Raw genomic sequence first — 17,067 nt, forward strand, 5'->3', positions numbered from 1 at the left:
TCTAACAGAAATAGCCAGCTACTTCCTGGTGAAAGAAAACTGGCAGCCCAAAGCAATCGATCGTCAATGAGCATCCATTGCAAGGCCTGCGCAACTGATGTTGACCATAAAACCACCAAACTAATGAAGATACCACAATGGTGCGTCAGTGGAGGAAGAAGAACTCAGAACATTTAACACTGTAAAAAATACATAAACGTCGTACATTTAAAATGTTACTTCAGTAAAAGTATCAAAATGCACCAACAGTGAACGTACTCGTTCAGGACAATGGCCCATTTCACAATAATAATATATCATATTTACTTAACGTTGCAGTTGGTCGCCTAAATGTGGCGCAAATTTCAACTACTTTATATACTGCTGGGTAGCTTAACCGATAAATATATGAACTACATAATTAGTTGATTCATATGTAGCCTATAATTAATATTCTGAATCTGCAAAGTAATCAGTAAATTAAATTGTCAAATAAATGTAGTGCAGTATAAAGTCAGAGAAAATTGACCTGATGATACTTAGATTTTACAAGATCTAAACTTCAGTTTTGCGAGGCTACATCGATTGATACAGCTGTATAGTTGAGATTTGCATTTATCTTTGTTGGAAAACATTATATTAGCCACAATTACAACACATTTAATGAAGTTACATAAGAGAAACAATTAATTTACTTTGGAAAAAAATCCTAAAGTAACACATAACAATTGATGCAGAAACATTGAAGTAGAATTTAGGCATTTATCAAAATCAAGTCTTTTAATTATATTATTTGCAGTCACACACGTTATTCTCCACAAAAGGATCAGTCATTATTTCACAGTGTTAATGAATTAAATGATTCATTTATAAATTGTCTTCCAGAAAGTCTTCCACCAGTTTGTTGAATTCATCAGCGTATCTCAGGTGGATGTTGTGTTTTCCCTCTGGCATCAGGTGCAATCTAGATTTGGGACAGAACAAAGAGGTTAGACACATGTTGTCCTAGATTTGAGGTAATTGTCATATTGTTGATATTTAAATGTGTGTGTGTGTGTGTGTGTGTGTGTGTGTGTGTGTGTGTGTGTGAGTATGGTCTCACCTTGATTCCTTGATGTGTTTGAGGAGGCTCTGTGGGTGGAAGCTGGCCACCATGGGGTCTTTCTCTCCATGGAGGATGAAGGTTGGACAGCTGATTAGAGGCAGAAGCTCCAGGCAGATACTCCCTGACCAGAGGACATTTAGGTTAAAACAGTTTGTTTTTTATCTAAAATTCATTGTAACATACCAAAATTAAGGAGCATCTCAAAAGTATTCTCCATAGGTTCCCTGTGTATAAATGAAGTAGATAAATATCCTCCATCCTAAATTCCACAACTCTTGTGTTTCCTACTACACACCCACGACTGCAAACTCAGCGATTACACATTATCAACACTTTACAAACATCAATACAACAGCTTGCATTATGACCACAACACATTCAATCTCTAGACTTGATCGTCTCTGATGGTTTCCAGTTGTGACTTCACTTATGTAATGATTCGTAAAAACAACATGGAGTCAGTACCTTCTGGTCTTTTTGCAAACTGAGCGATCCCGTCCCCCCAGGCCTCCCAGGTTTTCGCGAAGGCTTCTGCTCCATACAAATCCTCCATGGGCTTCCTCATCTTCGCACTCCACTTGGAGACGTCTCGGACCGCTGCGCATGCACGCACAAGGACACGCATCACACACACACAATTATGAGGGAGCACACTCATCACGGTTGACACAGTTTGAGACGACACTGGCTGATTACCGTTGTAGAGCGTGAGGTCCTGCTGGGAAACAAAGGCATTGGCTCCCCATACGACCAGCTTGCGAATCACATGGGGGTGCCTCGCTGCTGCGATCATGGCGGTGATTCCTCCGTCACTCCACCCGAGTAGAGAGAACTTGCCGAAGCCTAGTGCCTGTCAATAAAATGAGAGATAGGCTCTGTATTGCATCATGTGCAACAAATGCACTAAACAATTAACATTCAGACTTCAATTGGCTTAGATTCTTCTCATCACACAATTAGGCAATAAAAGCACAGAGTCGCTAGACACTGAATTGTATACGGTAATAACAAATAAGACCTCTGTAAATATTTGTGTGCATGGCTGGTGAAACTGATGTCATTGATAATAAACGGTGTGTAAGGAACGGAGTGGGAGAGCTTCCTGTTTATGGCAGCCACTCCTGTACAGAGCAGAGGAGGTATTTTAGGGTATTGTATGTGCTTTAACGCGTAAAGAGTATGTTTGCGACAGAAACATGCATTGACTCACTATTAAGTGCATCATGAAGGACATTATAGTGCGTTCATTATTATTCTGAAACTGTTTTTTTACCTCCTGCTTTCATTTAGCTGGTGGGACAATTTCTTTCAAAACTTTTATTCTGAATGCCAGTAATCTATTGCAGCGACAACTGAGCAAACTATTCATCAACCCAGGCTCCCACATTCACACATCCATGTTTCTCTGAGTAAACTGGTTATAATGATCACCCATGGCTAATCAACAGACTGATAAGACCTTCATCAGATCCACTGCGTCCTTTGCATCCCTCTCAAAGAAGTCAGGGGGGAAGTCTCTGGCCGGGGGGCGGGATTGTCCATAGCCACGGGGATCCCAGCCCACGACAGTATAACGCTCCTTATTCAGAGACTTCAACTGAGGTCCAAAATCAGTCCGAGAGCACCCTGTGGTCGAAGAGACCCCCCAAAAAAAAGGAGAGCCACTGTATGTGCAATATAAATCTTGACAGACGTTTTAAGAAGAGGCATGTGGTGTTTTTTACCCAGAGCACCAGGAAGCAACAGCACGGCGTGTTTCCCTCCGCCTGTCTGCTCGTAGTACAGATCCACTCCATTAACACGCCGACTGCCCGAGGCCGTCGAAGAGCTGCAGGGAAACAGACAAGCGGGCGTGAATTTTTTTAATTTATTTTATATACTTTTATTAATCCCCAAGGGGAAATTAGTTCTCTGCATTTAACCCATCCTTAGTTATTAAGGAGCAGTGGGCTGCAGTGATGCGCCCGGGAAAAAGCTCTGTAACGCTGGCTTTCGTTCCAACAGTCACAGCTAAACCAAATATGACCCAAAAAAAGCCTCCAGCCATCATAGCATGTCAACGCTGTGTTGTTCTTGTGTTTCATCCGTGTTCAGAAAAGTCTCACCAGTGGCTGTGATTCACACTCAACATCCATCAATGACAGCTTTAAACATTCTTGTAATTCATCTTGATAACAGGGCGTGTTATTGTTCTCCGTAGTCGTCTGTGCATCGTTACAGCTACGTTGCCTCCTTGTTTCTCAGTTTGGAGCTCCGGGTCATTGGGACGAGCTGTTAAACATGACTCGTAACTGTGAGGAAGGAACACACCAGCAAGGATATTTTAAGAAAATGTAAAGCTGCACTGAAGTTTCAATACATGAGTGTAAATATGATTTGAGAGATGTTTGTAAGTTCACGGTACAAAAGGCTAAAAAAGGGATTAAAAGAAGATGTATTTCTGTTGTAGGAGTCCAATTATGGAATAATGTTGAAATGGATGTAAGAGTGGTGAACTCCTTTTTGGTTTTCAAGGGAATTATTTATATAACAATTCTTGAGAGTTATAAATGTAATTAAAAACGTATTAATATGGAAGATATATAAATATATTTTGTTTTTTATTTTGTTTATTGTTGTTTTTTGTTGTTATTTTCTTCTTTATTTTATATTAATTTTCTGATTTATTTTGATTTCAATTTAGGATAGGAATTTATAAGCATTTTCTGCTTCTACCTATACCTTTTCAGTCTTTCTCTTTTGTATATTATATATGATAATATTGTATTGTATTTGATTGACTGAATAAAATACACAATACAATACAAGTTGACAGCTTTTCTTTGATAAAGTGTCATCGAATTAGGAAAAAGGCAGTCGAGAAAATGCTACATTAGAGAAGAAGTCTTGTGGACAGCTATTGTGTCCACTCCAAATGTCCTGATGGATGAGAGATCCTGTTGGGTTTTGGCGGGTCATCTTCCACAAATAGCTAAAGCAGTTAATTTGACAACCGGTTTATTATTTGATAGAATATACTTATAAAGCAATATAAAAATTGAATGACAAGAGCCATTTATACGATATAAATGACGGGCATAATTTTATTATAGATCAAAGAAAATGTATTTTTTCTCTCAGATTTCTTTTTTTTTGGGAGGTGATGAGTCTCTCCTCATTTAAAACTATGACCACATCACATTCTTATTACAAGAACAAAGCAGTGTTTTTGTAGATGTGTACCCAATTAGATAGAGGGATGTTGGTATAAGGTTTCAGTTGCAATGGTCTTCTTCACTTGACTATTTAATAATGAGACTCAATTTTTTTCATGAAGGCTTTTTTGCATTTTGAGAATATACACTCAAACATGGCAGGCTTTTAAAAATATACCATATAATAACACTTATATCCTATCCTACTACTAGTACTAAAAGACAGATGAGACCAAATCGATGAACAATGGATCCCACAGCCTACAACGGGATTTGTACTGAATATATATGTAATTTCTGCAATACGATTTCTGTTTCCGGTGCACTGCCTTGACACACTGCGCCACCGAGTGGCGTGAAATCAAACAATCCTCCAGTGATATTCCGCTAGAAGGACGAACATGTCGCGAACAGCCGGGCAGCCATTTCCGATTCTGTTTCCACTGCAGCACAATGTGATTAAAGTTATGGCGTGAATGTGCATACAAACATTAAAAGAGCTAAATGAAAGCAGTTACCAGTACGGCTGCGCCGCCGTCGTGACTCTCTGAATGTTGGCTCTGCATTGAAAGAAACGTCCTCGGAGTAAAAACAACGCCATTCCTCTATCACGTCGCTGCAGCTCTTCTTCTTCAGGTGGTTAAATATTAAACTAATAAAGTCTCTTTCTGTCTGAAGGCATGCAATCCAGCCCTGCAGGAGGGTTCTCTCAGGGAATACCGGAAGTGATTACTGTGTCACTTTCCGCGACGTCTTTATTGACATAACAATAATAACGAAAGTACGAAAACGAACCGAAAGACAATAATTCACATGCATCTAATTATATTCGACACAGAGATATTTTAGCAACACATTATTTGATTTCCTGATCATCCTTGACAGACCCATGTGGAACAGGGAAAGTAGAGACAGTAAATGAGAGGCATGTTGTAAGTAATTTAAAGTAATTTATTGGCGTCCCAAGCAAAAAATAAATAAATACTTTCATGTATTTAAAACATACAGACAATTTCAATAAGTACATTGCAACTACACTATCATTTAAATGTACTTTCTGAAAATATATAAAAAGTTTACTAAAATTATGCAGTAGCCTACGTATTTTTAAAACACTTATTTAACACACATATTACACAGTGTATAAAGTATACTACAGTACAAATAATTGTACTGTAGTATACTTTCAAGAAATATATTCTAAGAAAAATATACGTTAAGTGTAAGTTCTGTGCAATTAAATGTGCTTCTTTAAACTTTGTTTCAAACATTATTTGTATATTTCAAAATGTATGCTCTAAATCAGCATTGAACTAATTTATTTGTAGTACATTTGATGAATACTGAGTTTAAATATACCACATTTATATACCACGAAAATGATGCATTACACGTGTACTGCATCATTTTCGAAAGCAGATTTGGACAACATATAGTTCAAAGTCATGTTTACAATAAATTATCCAAAGATTAGTGAAAGTCATAAAGTTTAGCTTGTTATCATGCTTGTTGATTAGCACCAGAGTAAAAGGCACTGGTGGGAATGTCATTAATTTTACAGGTATTTAGGCATGAAACCAAGATTGATACATGTTTTGATTATTTTTACTCTTTTATCTTTTTCTTTTATACTTTAAGCTGCCATACCGTGAAAATTGACCAAATTATTAATAAATTTAATCCTGAGGAGAAGTGGATGTGATTTCATGGCAATCTGCTCAGTTCAGACATTTCACTAAAAACACACCTGTGAACCTCAGAGGATCAAAGTCAGAAGGGGTTATCCTCTGAGAACCATGAATGTCAAAATCTGCGGCAATCAATCATGTGTAGATCTTGAGAAACTCACTGAATAAGTGAAAACGTGAAAGGTCAGGGGAACTCAAAGATCAGTGGGATTATCCTCTGAGCACCATGCTAGTCTGAACCAGACTTCAAGGCAACTAAAATGTCAACTTCATGGTTGCAGTAAAAGAAAAGTTAGGAGATCACCAACGTGGCGGAGCGACCGCACAACACACATTACCAAAACACCAACAGCTCTCTGGTTCCAGGTTCTCAAACTGCTTTTCTTTGTTTTATATAACTGATTTATTTATTTTTTGCTCGTTCAAAGCTGTCAGCTTGACCTGTGGTAGAAAAATGATAATGTTTGATGTGTCTGTTTATGAATGGGTTTGCTTGCTATAGATGAGCTGTTGAGACTTAATTCTCAGAAGCAGGCAGGCGGTTTTTTGTAAACGCCTTCACTCTCCTTTGCCCGACAGTGTGTCTGAGCTGGGCCACACACTGAACCACACAGGAACACAACACAGAGACGACAAAGCGGGGCTAAAAATACCTCCATCGCAGCAGAGTGACGTGTTAAAGATGAAGCAGAATTTACTGGAAATTAAGTGAGTGAAGTAGATCCAAGTGGACGTCCTCTGAGAGTCAACACAGTTAACATAAATGGGGAATTTCTGGCTTCGAAGACCGAAAACCAAAACAAGTTTACAAGCAATTTGCAGGAATTTAGAAAAAGTCTTGAAGTATCAAGCTGATAACATTACATGTGCTGAATCGCTGCTTTCCCATGATTTGTTATATTAAGCAGCAATGTAAGCATGGCGACTTGTCTCTCCACCTCTTTTTTATGAATTTAAATAAATCCGAAACTATTTGAATGGATTTCAATGAAATTTGGTTCAGACATTCTTGGTCCCCAGAGGATGAATCATAAACATGCTTGGCAATCCCCTGACTTTTCTTTGAGCACCAGCAGCTGGTTGACATTTTTCTTTTGGTGCAAAATACAAAACAATTATCGGATCGATTTGCAACTACATTTTGTCCTTCTGCTGACCGTTTCCACTGGAGTCACCAGCTGGTCAAAGTTTTCACATATTTGTGAGATTGTTTGATTTGATCATGGATCGGTATACAATTTGATTCCAGGAAGAAATAAACCTTTTTGTCAGTGATGTAGATACTTCAAGTTCACTTGAAATACAGTAAATTAATTTCAAGTTAGAATCAACAAGAGTTTAAGCCCATGGTTTCAAATCTGAAGTTATCTCCATGAAATAAAATGTTTACTCCTAAATATGCAATCATCGAAGTCAAAGTCTGGAAAGAGCATTGTTTATTAATGGTCATTAGTGTAGTAACGAAGAATGAACTGGGTTTGTCACCATAAGCAAACATCCCTTCAACTGTCATTGCATTTTGATACCTAAACATTGCTGGACCATGATTGATGCGCAACAATGTGTACCTCTTACCACTCATTTCAGACCGAAAAATATAGAAAATTCACAATACAGTAGTTTTGTGTTCATAGGACGCCATTAAAAAGGATTTAGACTAAACAGCCACATTTTTTCTTCTAATACAACTGGCCTGTCATTTACCTTAACAGCATTTCTAAAATGAGATGTATTGCTCGAGGCATGTATTTCGAGCCTCATTCAGAAGTGCTCCTTTTACGGTAGCTCCTCTGCAGATAGTGATAGCCAAGATCTGTTGGATCTAATCTTCTCTGGCTGTCGATGATCTTTGTCTGGCCGGTATGTGCCTGTCCACAGCCCCATGACACAACTCCTGGTCTAACTATAAATATCTAAGCGCCAGTGCTAAGGTTACATTACGTAATCCCAAGCAGCACATTCTCCATCAAGAAGCACCATGTGTCATCAGGGGGTGGGGGGGGGGGGGGTTGAAAATGATGGGACGCAGTAGCAGCTCATGAAAGAGGAGCACTATAGGTGACACACAACTTTCAAAACCTGGTGCAAAAAAATCTAAATAGTTTTCGAAACTTGAAGGGATTTTCTCACGACCTATTGGCTGACATGGGTAATGGAATAAATAAGGTAAAGTATTAAATCTCCACACGAAAAGGAGAAACAAAACATCCTTCATTGACATACTTGCACAATTGTCCTTTCACATCTTCCTGCCTTTGACTCGATGTCTAAATGTCTTTAGGTCCTGCCTGATCTGTATCTCGGAAATATCAAAGGTAAGATGTGCTGGATTGGTCGTTTGAGTGAAGAATTAGTATATTTTCAGGATAATGTAGTAGAGTGTGTTTCAGTTCCTCATACGATGGGGCATGTGGTGAGATGCTACGCTGAGCTCAGTTTCTAGAGAGTGGAGAGGTCACAGTGTAGAGCAGAATGATTCAAGTAATGTATTTTGGTGTACAAAAGAAGAAGAAAAGGATTACACCGTGTGCGTATGTGTGTGTGTGTGTGTGTGTAACTTACAACCGCTGGAGAAAATAAATTATTTTTGAGTCCATGGGGGTTGGTGTGGGAGGGGAGGCCCCGCGGTGTGGGGGTGTCCCTATTGTGGACGACTGTATTCCACCTCTTTCTATACAGCAGTAAATGCATCAATAGGTTGCTCTAAAACAACAAAATATTCGCGCACACGTTTAGTGGTGACTGCACGGAAAAAATATGGATCCCTTTTTGTAATTATGACATATTGAGGCAACCGCCATTAAAAAGGAAATCTGACACCGTTCATGTTATGCAGGCCTTTGATCTTCTTTTATCCATTTCGAGCGGCATATTTTAACATCTCAAACTGTTTTTCTTCATCCACCAGTAAATGTGAGGAAGAAGTTCTTTGTTCAAGAAACTTAAACTGATCAAATATATGAAACCAGCCTTTTCAAAGATTGAATTGTGTGACGTAAAGTTATCTGAAGTCTGGTTCAGATAACTTAAGTTAGCAGCAGTTTGGTACTAACTGCATTTTTATTCTATAATTGCTCGATTTAGTTGCTGTCTCATTATGTGTAATGACATTGAATTACCAAGATGTTAGTTTACCTAAATGGAAATGTACAGATATCAACTATAGGGGAACATCAATAAGTACATGTATTTTTAGCTTTAGCTATCTTACAAGCTAACGTTACCTTGTTGTTGTTGCTCTCTCGCTTTTGCTGATTTATATCTTCTTTTTGGAGTTTCTTCTAATTTGACATGCTGTTTTCACAGAAATTATACATTTCTATGTCATGATGATGAATAAAATGTTGTACAAATATGTAGCAATTGTGTTTTGGCTGTTTTGGTTAGTGTCACTGGTCTGTGCTCAGCAGAGAAACAGTTGTTGGCATCGTGACACCCCATAAACATATTCAGGCTATCTTATGACCAAGTGAACACACTTGTGGACTTGTCTCATTACATGACCTTCACGTCATGGCTTGCAGTGTAAGTTACACAATCAGATTGTGTTTCTTATGCAACTATCTTAGGAATGCATACTCATATGTATTGCATCAGTTTGCGTTTTGTCTTACAATTTATACAAACTCTCATCATGTGTGAAATTAATTTGGCTGGCAGGAGGGTTCAGTTCAAACTCATCTAGGTCTTGTATAAGTGTCGTCGGCATTCTGCCAACATGAGCATGAGAAAAAACGTACTCAAGACACATCTGTCCAAGATAGAACACATTTGGCTTCCTTTTAACCCTTGTGTTGCCTTAGGGTCATTTTGACCCGAATCAATATTACACCCTCCCCCCGCCTTAGGATTAATTTGACCCCATTCAATGTTTAATGTCGGTGTTCTTTCGGTAGTCAACAAACAAACATAAAGTGCCTCACACTTAAACTTGGAAAACAATATTAATTCTAATAATTTTCTGGAGGTTTTAATTGCTGGCGTCAAATTGAACCCAAAGGGTAAAATACGTTAGAAAATATAAAGGTAACAGGAGGGTGAAACATTGAATCGGGTCAAAATGACCCAAAGGCGGGGGGAGGGTGTAATATTGATTCGGGTCAAAATGACCCTTAGGCAACACAAGGGTTAAAGAACAAAATTTGATTCGAACAATTACTGTTTCTTGCTTCTGGGCAAAGCTGTTGGACTGTTTTAGAAACATTGGTTTTCCGGTTTTTCTTTCAGTTCAAAATAAGAGCACCACTATTAAGGCCACATTTGTTTGGGAGACAGGGTGGGTCGTTGTTGCTTGGTAGAAATGCTTAATTTAGTTTGGGCTTTACGAGGGATGATTTTTGATTGGACGGGAGGAATAATTTAATTGATTGATTTTCTTTGCCGCCCGCAGATGCACGAGACAGAGAGCTGTTGGCGCAACGCAACATCACCCACATCCTGTCCATCCATGACACAGCTGCACCCATCCTGGAGGTGAGCTCTCTGAGTCTCATCGGCCTGTTAGACCCTGTCACCCCAACATTAACCCAACCATAAAACACACAACCTCCCCGGAACTCAGCGGGGCGGGTTTTCCCCCTCAGTGCTCCTGCTACTTGCTCTGAAAGTGTGAACTGTTAGCAGCAGACCTGTGGTCTGCTATTTATTAGGGTGGCAGCTAACATTTTCTTTCATTATCGATTAATTTTCTATTGATATTTCCAATTCATTCAGTGGCCGTCTCATACATTCAAGACCAGAATTGTGTTCCACCCGGTGTTCAAACAGATGATCTGACCGGAAGAGAAACCCTTTTAAAACTTTGATACATGTTGTACATTCATTAATTCAGAGGGGTTGTCTCCAGAAAATAGATTTTATTGTGTTGCTGGAGTCTAAACCTCTCCCCCCTTCACCCTCCAGGACATGACGTACCTGTGTATATCAGCTGCTGATCAATCTAAGCAAAACCTGTGAGTATACATGATATAGAATACAGAAATATGAGGTTCACTGTTTGAAAGTTGTACAATATTGGATTTGATGTATCTCCCAGTCTCATAAGAATCTAATTTAAATTTATATTTAAGTGTTTGTATAAAATGAACTTTTTGACGATTTTTTATAAATGTATATCGATACAAAAGTGCTCTTATTTAAGACATTTTCATATTGAAAAGAATCACAGATACAACCATTTGATTAAACACTATCAATAAGTCATACAATGCCTTATGGTTATGGCAGGTTCTTGCAGAAAATATTGCAGTCAATTAATTAATGGACTAAATAATTAAATGGGGTTTGATTCAATCGTAATTTTATTGCCTGCCTCCATCCTATTTCTACAAGGATGCAGTACTTCAGAGACAGCATCATGTTCATCCACGAGTCCCGACTGAAAGGAGAGGGCTGCCTTGTCCACTGGTGAATGATTTGTGTATTACTTGAAATAACATGCAAAAACAATACTTCAATTTGATTCATCAAATAACACTTGAAGGAAATTTCAGTCTTATAAGTGAAAACAATATGTTCGTTTTATATATTGTTGTTTTAACTGCACTTATTTACTTAGGCCTACTCTCTCTATTTTTTTAATCATGGTCATTTTATACTTCACAGTTTTATTTGCATGTTAGGATGGTGAAAGGAAGAAGCACACATATTCAGATTTACAAAATGTTGGTTAGAATCATGATTATGACTATCAACTGCAGGCCTTCATATTTAATTAACCCTTTTTTCATTTTGAACCACAACACATGGTTAAAGCTTTCATTAAAAATGTCATCACCTTTCATCTTTTCTCATATCAATCAAGTGAAAATCAAGCATTTAACCACACCTTTAAGAGAAAAAAGGGCGGTTTCACTTATTTGTACACAAAAGAAGAGAATCCAGTAAACAACAAAAAAAGGCATCATGCTGTGACGCTGTGTGTTCTCAGTGTGGCCGGCGTGTCCCGCAGTGTGACTCTGGTGGTGGCTTACATCATGACGGCGACGGGTCGCGGCTGGGTGGAGTCTCTGGCGGCGGTGAGGGCGGTGAGGCCTTGTGCGGGGCCCAACCTGGGCTTCCTCCGGCAGCTGAAGGAGTTTGAAAACACAGAACTGACCGAAGTGAGTGACGCTGACCTCATGATCGTTAACATTTCATAACCTCAAACACCTATTTTGATCACCTTTTTTTTTAATATAGCTATAGCCATTGAATGTATTTATCCAAATACCTCTCTGTATATTAGTTTGAGTTGCTACTGGCAAAGTCTGCCATTCCCACGTGGGATTCAAATTGTGCATGGAACAGGAAATGATGCGCATACATTGGACTGGATGTGGAAGTCGTAGCCAACATCCGACGATAGTTTAGTATTACGGTGTTGGACGACATCGTTGACACTCGTTTTTTTCATCAAACAATGACATGATGAATGCTCTTGGCCAACGGTTTGTTTGGGTGCTCTTTTGAACATGTATTCTTTTGTTGCATTTCCAACAGAAGAGCTGCTAAAAGATCAACTTGACACCTGCTTTCAATGTCCTCTAGTTGAGTTTCGAGCATCTTCCACTTTTCTTTTCTTAAAAAAAAAGTACGTTTGGCCTTTTTGACAGTTATTGAACAGGGAAGGCGCAGGCAGGAAGCAGGGGGAGCGAGAGGGGTGTAACATGCAACAAAGCTCCGCGGTCAGAATCAGACTGTGGACGCTGCGGATACAGATATGTGACACACGCTGCAACCGCTCGGCTACCAGCGGCGCTTCGGCCTGCCTCGCTTCTGAAAGGTGAAACGCCGCACAGGTCCGATCCAACCCAGTTGGTTGTGGTCAGACGTGGGCATTGGTTGCACCTGCAACCACACCCGACAGTGATGTCACTGTGTACTGACAAGCCCAGTGTCAAGGTGAGGTCCCCGGACACAAGATCGCCAGACACGTGAAGTAAAGTTGCTCTTAAAGGCGTATCTGCTGCCCCTAGTGGACAATAATGTGTCCGTTTGGGCATTTTGGACCAGTTGTGAGTGGCCCCACTCCAAGAAGGGAGCGGGACGAGACGGTCATTCAAATAAGGGGCACACACTTTGGGAGAATATACCTCCAGTTATTGTTTTGTGTTACACTCTGTTATAGTAAACTAGCTCATCTGCTTGTTGGTTTGGGAAAGAAGAAAAAAAATGATCAGGCAAAAATTGTCAAGAGAATAGATCTGACAAGCACGCCACTGGCATACTAACTCCAAATACACAGACTTGCCCATACCTGTGGGTGTTACCAAACAACTAGGACTAAAATACAACTTGTATAGCCTCCCATTTTGTTTAATCCCCCCCCCCCCCTCCAACCTGTCTCAGCTGTCATTATTCATCTAATTCTCTGTTACACTAACTCTGCGCTCCCCCTCCAGTATCGGGCCTGGTGGAAGGACCGGTACGGGAAGAACACGTTCAACGACGATGAGGAGACGGAACACCTTTTGACTCGTAGCAGCAGCAGTAATACCATAACTCCCAGCATCCCTCCTGCGCTGGGTGCAGGGGGCAGCTGACGCAATGTCTTCTGAGAGTCTCATCTTTCCTGAACTCAAGCAGCTGAGTGAGTGACGAGCTTCTGCTCGGACCACTAAAAACCCACTAAAGAGACCAGCTTGCCTTCATCATCGATCCTGCAGAGACCAGCTCAACGCTCTGCATCAAAATGATGAATTTGAATATCATGTTTGCAGAAAGGCTAAGGAGTCATGTGGGAGGGGAGTCATGTCCTTGCCTCTAACTGTCAAAACAACATGCGAGGGCAGTCAAGCATGAAACAAGGACATACAAGTACAGTCCAGAGTGTGAACACACATTTAGCAGCGTTCACTCCCCGTTAGTTATGTTATGCTGTGTCTAATACTTGAAATGTGAGTAGTCCATTGCGACAGTATCAGAAGCAATGTGTGTTTACTAATCACAGTGTTATTCTTAAATCCATTTTGTTTTTTGTATGTTTTGTAAACAAGTGTGTGTGGTCTAAGACTTCTCAATCATGCCATATGGATCGGCAGTAAAAGCCTAATTTTAAAATCGAGAGTTTGTGGATGATTCACAAAGTTCTGCTCCAGATTGAATGTGAATTTGCTTTTTATTGAATAAAAACATTAACATGTGGTTTAATTCATCATACTTCTTTTTCGAGGGGTCTATTTTAGAGCAGTGGGCGCAAACATCGGGGCTCGGAGCTCTCTGAAGATTGGAAAGACAGAAAACAATAACTTATTTCTGCTACTTAAATATTTTTTGTGTGCATTAAAGGAATACATTTAGCAATTGCAGGCCATTAATAAAATATTTATAGAAAATGTGTCAGTAGTGCATATTGCTCATTTACTTAAGTAGTAATATAGCAAAACAAGTCAACGTCCTAATGAATTAATTAACAAGTAACTGTGTTAGTTTTGTTGAGGTGGGAGTTTAACTATATGCTTCTGGATAGGTCCATCTAAATAAACCCGTTACATTTGATGACAAACTGTGATATAAATGCACAAACCACTGAAATAATTTCGTAATGCTGCGGGGTGATTGTTATCAAACATTTAGTCACTTTCGTCATCTGCTTAGTAACATTTCTATTTTTAAAATGTATGTCTATACTTGTTTCTCTCGTCAGAACATTTGGGCTGCTTCTTTACCTTCGCATTGAAAATGCCAGAAGGTTATTTCAATTAGTTTCAAGTTTCAAGTTTTTATTGTCACATCCCCTTTTATACAAGTATAATCGGTTCGTGAAATTCTTATGTGCAAAACACCCGACAGCAGTAGCAGACTAAAAAAAGAATAAGAATGAGAATAAACTATACAATATCCACACACAAAAAAGAAGAAAGTATTAACAATATATATATTATGTTTTGATCGCCGTGTATTTATTACCTTCGCATTGAAAATGCCGGAAGGTTATGTTTTGATCGCCGTGTATTTATTTATTTATTTATTTGTATGCGTGTTATTCGCAAAACTCACAAAGTATTGAACCGAATCGCATGAAATTTGGTGGGATGATTGTTTATTATCCGGGGACCAGTTGATTAGATTTTGGGATCGATCGGGTCAAAGGTCAAGGTCAAAGGTCATGAACAGGTCAAAATCTTTCGCAGAACTCAAAAAGTATTGAACCGAATCGCATGAAATTTGGTGGGATGATTGTTTATTATCCGGGGACCAGTTGATTAGATTTTGGGATCGATCGGGTCAAAGGTCAAGGTCAAAGGTCATGAACAGGTCAAATCTTCTTGAATCACATGGAATTTGGTGGGATGATTGGTTATTATCCGGGGACCATTTGATTAGATTTTGGGATCAATCGGGTCAAAGGTCAAGGTGAAGGTCATGGAAAGGTCAAAATCTTTTTTATTACCATAGCACGATACATTTTTGTCCAATTGGCATGCAACTAATGCCAAAATGTTCATAAGTCAATGCCCAAGCTTGTGATATGCGAAGGTATGCACGCTACCGAGTGCCCATTCTAGTTTATTAATTTATTTATTTGTATGCGTGTTATTCGCAAAACTCAAAAAGTATTGAACCGAATCGCATGAAATTTGGTGGGATGATTGTTTATTATCCGGGGACCAGTTGATTAGATTTTGGGATCGATCGGGTCAAAGGTCAAGGTCAAAGGTCATGAACAGGTCAAAATCTTTCGCAGAACTCAAAAAGTATTGAACCGAATCGCATGAAATTTGGTGGGATGATTGGTTATTATCCGGGGACCAGTTGATTAGATTTTGGGATCGATCGGGTCAAAGGTCAAGGTCAAAGGTCATGAACAGGTCAAATCTTCTTGAATCACATGGAATTTGGTGGGATGATTGGTTATTATCCGGGGACCATTTGATTAGATTTTGGGATCAATCGGGTCAAAGGTCAAGGTCAAGGTCATGGAAAGGTCAAATTTTTTTTTTTTACCATAGCACGATACATTTTTGTCCAATTGGCATGCAACTAATGCCAAAATGTTCATAATTCAATTCCCAATCTTGTGATATGCGAAGGTATGCACTCTACCGAGTGCCCGTTCTAGTTTAAACATGTTTCACAAAGGAAGTTACTAACAGCTGAGTACATGTACTTATTGTTAAATCCCATGGAGGGCAGTGGAAACAAAAATAACTATTCTTAAGTAAACATTTTTAGATGTTTTTCAAATTACAATATTTGGGTATATATAAGCTATACTATTTTATACATCACCACTTTTCAGCAGCTACTCTGTATTCCACTGTTCATCTGACATTGATTCATTTACAGATTTAGATGTCATATTAAAAAAACATGCTGATTTGAATGCTTGAGCTACACTATTTCAGATATAGGTTAATGTGCCACTTATGATAATCAAATAATGTATGAGCATATCTTTTATTACAACACTGGAAGATACACCAGAATGAATAATTGAACTATACTTTCAATTAGCTTTTTGTACTTTTATAAATATTTAGTAATTCTAAGTTAAGAAACGTTGATTGAGGGCGCTGAAGTGAGGTTTATAGTTGTGCATTTCTTTTAGAAATATAAATCTTATATTTGATCCATAAATCTTTCCGTGCTGGAGGAACTTGACTCACTAAATAGGCCTAACACCGCTATAGTTCACGGTGTTTGTTTCTGTGTCATATTCTATTCACATATCACACCGTTTATTATAAATATCAGAAGACTTCTTCTTACACAAACAGAAGTTGTGATTCTCGTAAAGCTTTCTCATGTCACAGACATTTTTTCGTCTCTGTCCCATGGTTTCCCGCGTGCGCGGGGGTGGGACACGTTTGACTGACGACGGCAGGGTTTCCCCCGGAGTGTCTTACTGGAGAGAGAGAGAGAGAGAGAGAGAGAGAGAGAGAGAGAGAGAGAGAGAGAGAGAGAGAGAGAGAGAGAGAGAGAGCAGGTGCGTCCTCCTCAGCATCCCCGGCTCTGTGTCTCCGCCCCCCCGCAGCTCGCGGCTGGAGGATTTAAGCGCGCCCTCCGGAGTGATGAGGGATCTCTGATGCCGATCGATTTCTAAACTTGACGAGGCCCTCAGGTAGACGTTACGCTTCGCACATCCAAGTTAGTCGGCGTGGGATATTCGTGTTTTGGT

At 39.3% G+C, this 17,067-nt stretch overlaps 2 protein-coding genes across 3 annotated transcripts; one reads left to right on the forward strand and one right to left on the reverse strand.

The window, feature by feature from the left end:
* Positions 1 to 623: 623 nt before the first annotated feature.
* bphl (biphenyl hydrolase like) lies at positions 624 to 4,994 on the reverse strand. Its single transcript, XM_056414764.1, has 7 exons — positions 4,797 to 4,994; positions 2,809 to 2,912; positions 2,544 to 2,710; positions 1,781 to 1,934; positions 1,550 to 1,681; positions 1,082 to 1,205; positions 624 to 943 (listed from the first exon to the last, which is right to left on the reverse strand). The coding sequence occupies exons 1-7, from the start codon at positions 4,877 to 4,879 to the stop codon at positions 847 to 849; spliced, it is 861 nt and encodes a 286-aa protein (XP_056270739.1). The 5' UTR covers positions 4,880 to 4,994; the 3' UTR covers positions 624 to 846.
* Positions 4,995 to 8,010: 3,016 nt separating this feature from the next.
* Positions 8,011 to 14,089, forward strand: LOC130194007 (dual specificity protein phosphatase 22-B-like). 2 transcript variants are annotated; one of them, XM_056414871.1, is made up of 7 exons: positions 8,011 to 8,132; positions 8,248 to 8,281; positions 10,357 to 10,439; positions 10,869 to 10,918; positions 11,298 to 11,372; positions 11,896 to 12,067; positions 13,349 to 14,089. In XM_056414871.1, the coding sequence occupies exons 1-7, from the start codon at positions 8,112 to 8,114 to the stop codon at positions 13,487 to 13,489; spliced, it is 576 nt and encodes a 191-aa protein (XP_056270846.1). In that variant the 5' UTR covers positions 8,011 to 8,111; the 3' UTR covers positions 13,490 to 14,089. The 2 variants fall into 2 exon arrangements, with proteins under 2 accessions (XP_056270846.1, XP_056270848.1); XM_056414873.1 differs by lacking the exon at positions 11,298 to 11,372.
* The last annotated feature ends 2,978 nt before the right edge of the window (positions 14,090 to 17,067 follow it).

This window comes from Pseudoliparis swirei, chromosome 5 (assembly GCF_029220125.1).
Source record: "Pseudoliparis swirei isolate HS2019 ecotype Mariana Trench chromosome 5, NWPU_hadal_v1, whole genome shotgun sequence".
NCBI lineage: Eukaryota > Metazoa > Chordata > Actinopteri > Perciformes > Liparidae > Pseudoliparis > Pseudoliparis swirei.

Coding starts and splice junctions, on each gene's coding strand:
- bphl (XM_056414764.1), bottom strand. CDS start 4,879: ATGGCGTTGTTTTTACTCCGAGGACGTTTCTTTCAATGCAGAGCCAAC. Junction 2,711..2,808: donor GTTGCTTCCTGGTGCTCTGG/GTAAAAAACACC, acceptor CTTCGACCACAG/GGTGCTCTCGGACTGATTTT. Junction 1,935..2,543: donor ACGCAGTGGATCTGATGAAG/GTCTTATCAGTC, acceptor TTTTATTGACAG/GCACTAGGCTTCGGCAAGTT.
- LOC130194007 (XM_056414871.1), top strand. CDS start 8,112: ATGGGTAATGGAATAAATAAG. Junction 8,133..8,247: donor TGGGTAATGGAATAAATAAG/GTAAAGTATTAA, acceptor AAATGTCTTTAG/GTCCTGCCTGATCTGTATCT. Junction 12,068..13,348: donor AAAACACAGAACTGACCGAA/GTGAGTGACGCT, acceptor CTCCCCCTCCAG/TATCGGGCCTGGTGGAAGGA.